This window comes from Pteropus medius, unplaced genomic scaffold, assembly GCF_902729225.1.
Source record: "Pteropus medius unplaced genomic scaffold, Ma_sr-lr_union100, whole genome shotgun sequence".
Taxonomy (NCBI): domain Eukaryota; kingdom Metazoa; phylum Chordata; class Mammalia; order Chiroptera; family Pteropodidae; genus Pteropus; species Pteropus medius.
This window is the reverse complement of record NW_024344240.1, coordinates 4,493,096-4,504,873: the sequence shown is the minus strand read 5'-3', so window position 1 is coordinate 4,504,873 and position 11,778 is coordinate 4,493,096. Positions and strand designations below refer to the sequence as shown.

At 34.9% G+C, this 11,778-nt stretch overlaps 1 protein-coding gene across 4 annotated transcripts in view; it reads right to left on the bottom strand.

The window, feature by feature from the left end:
* TOX (thymocyte selection associated high mobility group box) overlaps positions 1-11,778 on the bottom strand; it is a 279,011-nt gene that overhangs the window by 35,445 nt on the left and 231,788 nt on the right. For all 4 annotated transcript variants that reach the window (XM_039868877.1, XM_039868879.1, XM_039868878.1 and 1 more), the window contains exon 4: positions 7,962-8,243. In XM_039868877.1, the coding sequence (XP_039724811.1) occupies positions 7,962-8,243 (282 nt within the window). The remainder of the gene's footprint in view (positions 1-7,961; positions 8,244-11,778) is intronic.

Genomic DNA, 11,778 nt, shown 5'->3' with positions numbered 1-11,778 from the left:
TGTAATTGAGATTCACATTACATGCCAGTAATGAATTGTGTAACAAAAATCTGTTGTTGTTTTTTTTTTTGACCACTAAATATTTGGAATGAACATAGTGATGATGAATATGATTATGATGGAAAAATTAGCCAAATGGATTTGTAATATGTCTCTGGACTTTAATTTTAAGTATTGTCTGGATCCTGAGTTCTTACTTAGATGAATGAAAGTTTATAATTTCATGTCCTAATTGTCAAAGAGGCCCCGACTTCTAAAGTCTAGAGCAGCACTGTCTCATAGAATTCTCTGAAAAGATGGAAATGTTCTCTGCACTGTTTGAAAGCATAGCCACTAGCCACATGTGGTTATAGGGCACATTTGGTTACTGCTGCTGAGGAATTAAATTTTTATTTAATTTTAATTAGTTAGAATTAAATGTACACAGGCATCCATGACTAGTGGCTACTGTACTGGATAGTATGGCACTGTGTATTGGGCATTGTTCTAGAGTACACTATTTTTAAAGTTACTAGGGTTCTAAGACTGGAGAGTTTAATTTAATTCCAACATCATAATCTTTAGAATAAAGATGAAACCATGTAATGCAAAAATATAAATCCCACAATGACAAGCACATGGAAAGTAAGGACTAGCTCCTGTGAAGCTTGCCATCCTCACAGCATCACTCTAGTATCATAAGTGCAGTGGATCATCACACATTTCCATTCCTTTACCCTACAGGAGCTGAGGCTTAGAATTACAAGACACAGGACATTTAAGACACATATAAGACACATTTAAGACACATAAGTTGTATGAAAATTACACCGACTAAGAACATGGCTGCATTGAAGCCCAAATTATAATCCTGATCACCCATAGACTTATTTCCTATCCTATCCAATTAAAGCATTAATGATTAAATAAATACATACACAAATACATAAAAAATATACTCTCAGGTAAGCTTCACACAGAAGCGTGTGTTTAATGTAACTTACTTGGAAACATACATTTATTTCTAAAACCCCTACAGGTATCCTTAGGTTTTTGTAATCCACCTCCTCTCATGTCTTACTGCTTAATTACAGTGATGTATTTACTTATTTATCACAAGAAAACAATAATTTTTCACTTTAAAAAAGCATGTGTTAATGGTATGGCTTAGATAATGCCTGTTAAGAATACAGAGCACAGGAGTTAAGACTCTCAAGGAAAGAGAATCACTGATGTTGAAATGTCCCTGGAGAAGTTAGAAATGTCTATAAGCATATTTAAAATAAACTGCCGCGGTCCCACAGCCTGTAATGGAGCTGGGAGAGCTGTTTAATGCACACTATCTTGCAGTAATCGCTGTAGTTTAAAATAGATTTTAATCAAGCACCATCTGCATAATAGGCTGAACAAACAACACAGAACTCTACTTATAACTCTTATCATATAAAGTAAATATTATAAAATCTTCGCCATGAAAACAGGGCATATCACAGCACTTTTTGTGATGGTATTGTTTCTGTAAGTGAAAAATTTTGCTACTTAAATTCATTCTCTTTTCTTTCTAAACAATGCCACCTAAAAGCCCCTTATGAGAATAATTTCAAATAAACTTGGAAAGTAAGTCATCTAGTTACTGTGAAATCAGCAGGGCTGTACTACTTCTTTCATTTTACAATCAGGCTTATTATTATCATTAATAATAATGGTACATTCAATGACTCAAAACATCAACTACAGAAAAAAATATATAAAATGCTATACTTTTGAAATGATTCATAAGTATGAGGCATTGTATCTGTATCATAGTTTGTAAAGCAAATCCATTTTTAAAAATCCTTGATTCTGTCAAACATAGCTGAGTATTGTTTCAGGACGAGCTAGGCTAAGACATTCGGTAGCCTTATGTAGGATGAAAAAATTGGGCTACTGTCTGGAAAAATCACTTTAAAGTGAGGAAGAGTCAATTGTAATTATATACATCTATTTGTTATATTTATGAATTTTGTTGGATTCATTTGGCCTTTTCTAACTTTTCCTGTCTGTGCCATTAGGTTTACTTCTTGCTGTTTTGGATAGAGGGTTTTTCCTGCCTTAAAAGAATGCACCAGCTGTTGAGACACGGTCCCACTGAATAAAATGCCAGGTGTCTATGTTTAGCCTCACTTTATTTTTATTCCATGAATTAATCAAATATGCTCATTTACCTAGGGTATAAATCACCTAACAACATACACACCTTGAAAATACTGTCCTAGTATAATTTAGTTACTTAAATTAATTTTAGGAACAATTATCTGAAATTGAGTACTAACTAGCTGTTTGACTGAATTTTATTATTTTCCCCAGAACTACTTTGTTATGTTCAGGCTTAACCACTGGGATACTTTAAATTTGACAAATGAAGAATATATATTTTTTCTATTGCTGGGAAATAAAGGCTTCTTTAAAAATATCATACATATTATAGCATGAGGAGTGTTGAACAATTGTATAATAAACACGGTTCAATGTGCAAAACACCAGACTTCGAAGCCTCAATCTTAAGTTTTGTGTCTTATTGCTAGATAATTTGACTTGACATTTGGTGCTAACACTGCTTGATTTCACTTAATGTTTATAAAAACCTGTCTGCTTATCATTTTTATTTGGTTTCAGGAATCTTCTTGCCTTCAGAACAGTAGTAAACAAAAAGTAGTTTTTTAAAAAAGAAAAGTCTAGTGACTTGTCCTATTTGCTTTAAGGAAAACAACAACAACAACAACACTTCTCGTTCACTCCAGAATGGCAAAGCACATGCATTGAGAAACTAGCTAATTAGTAAGAAACTCTTAAAAACAAATTTTTTAAGTGAAAGCAGGAACCCAGATAAGTAAGCAAAGTACTGAAGACAGATTTTATCTTGAAGATAGTTGTTGAATTTGGTGAAATTGAGTCAAAGGCATAGTAGATAGAAGATAAAACTCATTGCTGGCTGAAAGTGGGGTATTAAAAAGAGAGCTTCTGTTAAAGTCAGAATGGAAAAGAATTAGACTCTCAGAACAAAAGAGAAATAAAATGATTTCTCTTACATGTGTCTTCTTAAGACCTGAAAGGATAATACTAAATGGAGAGGGGGGAAATGTCTTTTGTGATAATTCACAAACAGCATTTTTAAGGATTTAACCCTGAATTCATGCTACTTGGATAATTTTTAAAAAGTGTAAGGCAAGAGTTGCTCTAGATTGTAAGGGTCCAAGATACTTGGTAGAAGCAAACACAAATCATCTTTAGAGGAATCCACTTTCAAACCAGGTCTATCTAACAGAAGTCTCCTAAAGTTCTCATCAACATCAGCTCTCATTCCAAAAGCAAAAAAGCAAAATGAAACAAGGTATTAAGACCAAAAACCCCAGCAACTACAGACACTAGAATCGGACCCCAAACAACTTCATGTATTGAAAGTAGCAAATGCTTAAAGGAACAAAAGAGGTTAAGTATATGGATCAAGAGCAAACAACTAAAGAAAAGTCCAAACAAATCTGAGAAACAGATAAAACTGGAAATATAAAATAACTGTAATTAAAGCCTCAATAGATCAGCTTTAGTTTCAGACCTGATATTGCTGAAGAGAGAATTATGAACTATGAAATTGATATAAATAAATTAATCAGAATGTAATACAGAGGGGCAAGAAAATGGATAATATAAAAGAATCATGAAGGACAGGGAAAAGTATAGCATATCTTATCAGAATTACAGCATAAGAAGGGAACAAGAATAGGGTAGAGGAAATATCTGAAAAACAATAATGGCTGAAAATTTCCCAGAACTGATGAAAAACAGAAATATTTAATTTCAGGATAAATTTAAAGAAACCCACAGACATCATGGTGAACCCGAAGGACACCAAAGGCAAGAGAAGATCTTAAAATTGGTTAGAGTAAGGGAAGATTACTTTCAAAGGAAAGACAGTGATGTAATAGAATTCTCAAAAGTGATCATCAAAATCAGGACTCAATGAAGTAATATAATACCTTCATAATAATTGAAGAGAATCACTGTCAATCTAAAATTCTATACTTAGTGAAAGTACTTTTTAAGGTAATTATGGTCCCAATAGATCCTCACGAAAGAAAAATTTAAAGGCATAGGGAAAATAATGGGAATAAATCTAAAGGAAAAAATACACTAAAATAATAAAAACAATGTTTCTTGAAGTTTGTTTATTCAGTGACAGAAATTAAATTATCATTAAAATAAACAACAGCAATAACTGTCCTAGTATAAATTGGAAGGAGAGTGTTTGGAGTCAAAGTTAATGTTAGAAGAGTAAAGATACTGAACAGTGTTAGACTTTTATGTGTTTGTGTGCCAGCGGTAGCTACTAAATAGACAGAAAGAGTATACAATTTCCAACCTTAAAATGGGAAATTATGGAATGAGAAAAATAAAACCATCTTAAAGAGGGTAAGAAAGAGAAAAAGAAACATAGAACATGTGGGAAAAATAGAACATAATATACTTAAATGGTGAAATAAACTCAAATATTTTGGTACTTAAGTTAATGTAAATGAAGTCAATTTCATTTAAAAGTAAAAGATTATCTAACCAAGTGCAATTTACAAGAGACATATATAAAACTTAAGGCTACTTTAAGCAGAAGGGTTGAAAGTAAAAGAATGGAAATATATAAATTGTGATTCTTAGCCCATAATTCCCTTAAAGGGAAAACTGTGCTAAAAATATAGTCGTAATGCCAGATACTTTAAGTGTCTTAAAGTGTGTGTTGTATTACAAGTACTGGATTATAGGCTTAGAACAACAAGCTACTCACGTTTATATTTCTTTGATGTTTTCCTGTATGTCTAGTTTATGACTTTAGGCTGTCAACACAGCTCCATAGCAATCAGAACCATGGGTAGTGTTTATAAGGTGATAATTTACTTTATTGATGTATTTACAGTATATCTCTGTTAACACGAACTTATTTCATTTAATTGTTCAACTAGATTTACTGGAATTAATATGTAATTATTAAGGGAGCACAGAGTGTTAAGAGGGAAGCTTTAAAGGCTTTTTCTGGTGCGAGACTAAATATTCTTTTTTAATTCTCTTGTTAGAAATGATTTAAATGATCCTTTTGACTTAATGCTATTTCACACTTAACTGGAGAGGTTGCAATAAATCCTGCTCACATATATATATATAAAAAAAAAACCTCAGTTTAATCTTTAACTGTAACGAAGAATACTCGAGCATTTTTATCACAGGATTTTTTTTAGTGATTTAATAAATATAACTTGAATAAATGGGTAGGAGGATCTCCAATTAAGAGGGTTGAACAGTGTGTAGAGGTAGAATGGGAGGATAGATTTACTTAAGATGGAAAATACAGTTCTACTAAACATAAACTAGAATATTTGTAGAGACAAAGAGTCATTTTGATGAGGGCATTCTTGAGAAATCCATTCCTAAGCCTTCACAAACAGCTAATCAGGAATATACCACTATAGAATATAAGTTCTATTATACACCGCTTATACAATCATTAATAGTGAGCTATAAATTATTCTTCCATGTGCATGTGGAGTGGTTGGATAGGTTACTCAATGGCAAAATTTCACGCCAGTCTGGAAGCTCATAGCATACAATTCATGCCTCAGCAAAATTATAAGATATGGACCTTGTGGGTTAACAGGAAATGGCAGAATCTGTGAATGTTAATTCTATGAATTTCTGGTTTCTATTCAGTCTTTTACTCATATAAGTTGAAGAGTGTGAAAATGCTATTGTAAGTAAGAATAATCTTGCATAAACTTTACTGTCAGAAGATGCCACTAATTTCGCATTAAACGTCTCAAAATTCTAGCAAGGAATACTTATAAAGATATAATCCAGATGCACAAATATTCTTTACCATGAGTAGAATATAATTTTCTCCTTGTAATATAGTATATATCATCTATGTTTAGGAAATTATCTTGAATTATCCATATCTAATCCAATATCTAAATCATGGCCACACAAAGTTCTTGATGTTCACGTTTGGATCCAGGTACTCACTGGCTATTGGATACCATTTGAATAATACCTATTTTCTTAAGAAAATTATTTTGTCCCCCAAATGATCAGTTGAAGGTCAGGCTTTCTATAGCCCAATACATTATTTATGTAATATCAATAATGTCTCCTCCTGCCTTTTTACCTTATGTAATTTATTTATTATGTAATATCAATAATGTCTCCTCCTGCCTTTTTACCTTGCTCAGTGAGAGACTGGCTCACTGACAACAGGGAGAGACCGTGAGAGTGGACGAGATCAGCACAGGTGATGATGTTTAGTCGTGCAGCTGCTTTAAAATGTACCTGGGCTTTGTTTTAAGGTAGCACACATGGAAAAGACTGTCATGAAGGAAGAAGTTTATACTCACAGACATCTAGAAACAGGAGGCATGGCGTGCCATGTAGGGTTGTTTAGGAAGCATAGATAGGCGGAGGGCAGAACATGGACCAGAGCCTTTATTGGGGATTTTGTGGGATGGATGGGCAAGGCAGGGCACGTATCCTGAGTAAGCTTTGGATTGGATAGTTCGAACAATGTCAGTGGGCTCTGGGCTACAGAGGTGGTCTCTAGTGTCTGGTACCTGGTCTTGGGGTGACTTAGGGCAGGGGAATTATTGGCTTGGCGTGAGAGTTTGATAAAGGAGACAGCTGGGCGTGTGGACTCTGGATTGGTTGGTTGTTGACCAAGGTGCTTACAGGGAAGTCCTTTACTGTCTCTAGGAATTAGCTAGGTCTGGAGAGGGGTAGTCTTTCCAAAATTAAGGCTCCAAATGCCAGAGCATCAAGAATAGTAAGCATAATAAAATATATTCAATATAGCAGGCTTGTCTTTGTCATCAGGCTAAATAAATCTATGAGTCACTATTTACCTTGATCTTTGAAAAATTAGTGTAGCTGCTAGAAAGTTAACCATATACACTAGATCAGAATCCCATAGTGTTGCCTTTGGTGGCATGTTGACAAGTTTAATTTTTCCAAAAACGAAATTCTCACAAAAGTGAAAAGAATCAAAGGACTGTCACAAGTGACAATTCATTAGTAATATTTTTAAAAAGAGGAGGAATTAGAAGTACTCACATAAATGTGGGCATTTTTTATAGTAACTAGGCACAAGAGTCCTCACTGGGACAAATCTGGAAGATACCTGATAAGCAAGGCAATAAAGAGATAATTTGGGGTTTTTGAGTGAAAATGTGCTTGGTTTTGGAACAGTCATTTAGAAAAGCTGCCACAGATACTTTAAAGAACTACCTTCTGCAGGTAATTTTCCAATCTAAGGATATTTAAGACCTGTCTTCCTATACAGATAACTTAATGTGACAGACAGACATGGGGTTAACAAAAGGTAAGCAATGAAACACTCAGGTTTTTTTATTCTGAAAGGCAGTCATCTAATATCCCTGCCCCTCACTTTCCTCATCTTCTGGTTGGGTCAGATGGTCTCAAAGGTTTCATCACACATCACACACACACACACACACACACACACACACACACACACACACACACACACACACACACACACACACAAGCGCTATCCTTGGGATGTTGCCTTCTTAAAATAAAACTGCTAAATTGAAAGTGATATTTTTGAAGGAGTGGTGAATTCAGCCTGATTTTGGATGTCGAGTCCTACAAGAATTATTCTCCCTTACTGGTTATGCAGACCCTATATTTTGGGGGTGCAACTTACTTTTATGCTTAATACACCTGTATTAAAAGGATTTATTAGAGACTTAAAAATGTAATTGGACAAGCAAATGATTCAATTTGTTCAGTTTATACCCCATGCTTCATTAAAAAAGTATGTCCCCCACCAATGTTTCTTAATTTAGATAATTTAAACTTGCACTCACCACACGTCAAGGAAGGTGTCAAATGATACTTATTTTTAGGCAATAAACATTTTCCTGTATGTCCTAGAAATAACCTAGTTCTACCTTAGATGTTTCATCGCCTTCATCTTCATGTACCGAACTGGATGGAGAAGGAGTTGCAGACTTGCTTCCAGGTGGAGATGGTGAGTTGTGGGGGACACTGCTTCCTCCCATATTCAATCCAAGCTGAGCACTTAGCTGGGACTGGTTGATGGTGGTCAACTGGCCATGCTGCATCATTCCTGGCTGCTGCCTGATATCTGCAGGCTGACCCCTTGGTCTCATGGCTGCCATCTGAGGATGGGAGCTATATTGAGTTCCTTCTGGGTTCCGTATATCTTGCATCTACAAAAAAATTGAATAAAAATAATATTTTTAAAACATGTTTCTGAAAAAATTTTTTAAATGTCCTTAGACTTTAAAAATTCTGTAGGATGCCCTGCTAAATTATATATATACATTTCCACTCCCTCCCCAACACCTCTTCAGAGTTGAATAATCCTAGCAGTATATAAAGGTGCTATTACTAAAAGAATAGAATTTGAAAATTAGATCAACATCACATTTCATTACTCAAGAGCTGATGAATTATATTTACAGTCCATCTTTACTAATGAAATACAAACATATCATTAATAGATATTTATGGTATAAGTTTCAAAATATTGATGCTTACTAGAGTGTCAGAATTATATAATTATTAGAGATTACAGCATTCACGGCAATTCAGGAAACCTTATTTCTTTTATTCTGATTATTTAAGAGAGGTTCTGGGAGTGGTTCTCAGTTTAAAAGTACACAGGTGAGTATTGGCCAAAATGATCTACTAACTTCCAGACTCGGAACACTTACAGGCTGCTATTAACAAATTGATTAATTGACTATTGAAGTGATTTGATGGCATCGTCAGATTGGAAAGTGAAGCTCTAAAGTTGCAAGGTCACCATATTAATCCATTATGCTATCTGGGTCACTGCTTCTTAGCCTTAATGAGACTCACTCTTGTAATTCAAGCAATGAATTTCGTCTCTGCAAGGATTAGAATTAAAAGCATTGGAGGATGAAGCTCTTAACGTATCTAGAGGTCAAATCTGCTGTACAAAAGGAGTATGGTGGATTTCACTTAATGTTTCTCTGGCGTTTTCAAACTTAAAATAATGGGGACTATTTTGCAGTACTTATAGAAGCAGCAGTTTTTCACTGTGAGGGGGCTTGGTGATTTCATGCAGTTCTTGGTTTATCAAACAAGAGAAACAAGGAGAAAAAAAGAAAAAAGAAAGGCAGGGAAGGGATATGTGGTTAAAGTCACATTTACAACTGAAAAAAATAAAATTAATAACATCTTTCTCGGTTTCGTTAAAAAAAAAATCCCACATGGTGTCAGAATGCCCAGTAATTACCTGTCTGCAAATGTTATCATGACATGGAAATACTGTAAAGGTCAATTAAGTAACTTAGTCATAGGTTTTTTTTTTTTCTTTTGGTAATAAAATTATTTTCTACCAAAGCTCTCTAGTCACTTTACCAGCCTCGTCAGTTCCATCTGAAACTAAAGTCGTGACTGAGACAGGGTCTGCCTGTGCTTTAGGTTTACCGTCTTCACCGTGGGGTCTCTTATGAGTCACCCCTTCACGTCTTTCTAGCTCTTACTGCTGCTTCGTCTTCATCTTCAGTTGTAGGCATCCTAGAATTTGGCTCTTCTTGGCTTGGGCTTACGCTGGCCCATGGTTTTGTACCTGCTGCTTTCCTGGTCAAAATCAACATTTTTCTCCATAGTTTAAACTAAATTCCTCCAACCCTTCAAGAGTAACTCATAGTTCTCATTTTTATGACGTCTCTAATTAAGTAGTTATTACTATTCTATGACATATGATAGAGCTTCAAAGGCCCTTAGTGACATTTTCACAGTCTATAGAAGGGGAACCCTAGGGGCAGGCCATAGTACTGCCTTGTGGAATGTCTGTAAAGAAAATATATAATAAATATAAATGAATAAATGAACGAATAAAGCCCAGAGTGGTTAAATGACCTCCCCAAGCCACACAGTTAAAATCTACATCTCTCAATTCTTTGATATTTCCTACTATATTAAGCAGCTGATTCCACATTTTCTGTATCCCGCAGAGTTACAACTAAAGATAATCAAAAACACCTTGTCAAATGTTGTCCACCCAAATGGACTGTTTTTATCTACTGCCTCCACTCACCTTTTGTTCCTTCTTAGCTGTTCATATAACTTCTATGATCTGATCCTCCATGTGAAATAACACTAGCTTTCACGGACTTCCTGAAAGTTGTGTTACTGACAGAGGGTACCATAAACATCAGGACCAACTTTTGCAAATACATAGAAGAGGCAGTATATACTAAGTATCTTTTCAGGCCTACTCTCCAAAGTGTTGAAGGGGTATTTTATTAATGTCCTACTGTGTTTTTTTCTTAGACTCTTAGCATGTAGAACAGTTCTCTCATTGTGGGCACAGAGTAATGGATGGTCAAACGGGCCCTGTCCTATATAGGGCAGCCTCCTCTCCCAATTGCACCAAATACAGCACTTAGGTGCATGTTTACACATGTATGTTTATAGGAGGCCACTTATTTATAGTCTAATAAATTAAAAATGTTTATTAACAAAAACATACTTTAAATCATCTTTCAAAAAGCATTTAGTTATTTGATATATTGATTTCTTTTTCATGTAAATCCCAAGTTACAAAGCATTTTTTGAGCAGTTTGTAATTGATCTGTTTGGTGCTCACTCTTTAATCTCACTCTTTCAGAAATATCATGGTTTTAACATGATATTGCCGAGGATGATTTTTAAATTGACTTACATAGAGTTTCCAGATTTATGACCACAACCAAAGGTCTTCAAAAGTCTAAAGCAATCTCACTTTATAGCACCTATCTACCATTTTCACTTTATAGCACCTTCTACCATTTTCACTTTATAGCACCTTCTACCATTTTCTAATCATTTTTATTGTTTTCTCATGTTAATTAGTGTTATGAGCATGAAAATTTGTATTCTCACCTTTGTACTATTAGTAGAAGGAGGTGAGCATGGCTAAAGAGTGTTAAAGAATCAATTCGGGTAGGGACAATGAAGTACTCAACAGAGTACCTCTTTTTCAACAAACTCATCATTAGTTCAAAATATCATGTCACCAGTGGTGTTAGGCCACACGGATAGCAGCTTTAACACCAAATCAAAGAATAATTTTCTTGTCTGGTGGGTGGCCAGCACACGTTAGAGAGTATACTTCTCTCTTAGCTCTCAGACGCACTTAGAAATAGTCAGATCTTAACACCCATGGTCGCATCTCTGACTTAGGAGGACTATTTCCATTTTACTTTGCTTTCAGAGGAGTCAGTTCAGTATTAATCACTGCCTAATGGATAATATGCAGAAAATCGAACTGGATGGAGTCTGATTGCTGATTAATAATAATTAGTTAGCTCATGAAGGTAAGCGAATGTTTTGATTATTGGCTTCCTTCTCGAAAGATATTGATTGATTACAAGTCTTAACGTCAAATACAAAACCTCAACTTACAAAATATTATTTCCTACTCATCTCCAAAATTTTTAACGTATTATGAATAATTCACTTAAATCATGCTTAATGACATCCGCTGTTTTCTCTGATTCTTCTCGGCTCCTCTACTGACTTCCCTTCTTCCTACAATCTCCACCCCCAAATGATTCCCTAACATCCTATTTCTAGGTCGTATTTCTTCCACCTGGCTAAAATTCACTGTGGTTTTGTTAATGGAGAATATCCGAAATTAAAATGGACAGTTCTGGCCCAAATTCCAGGTCTCGACTCTGCAACCACCTGCCAGACATCACGACTCAGCCATCACCCTGCTAGAAACAA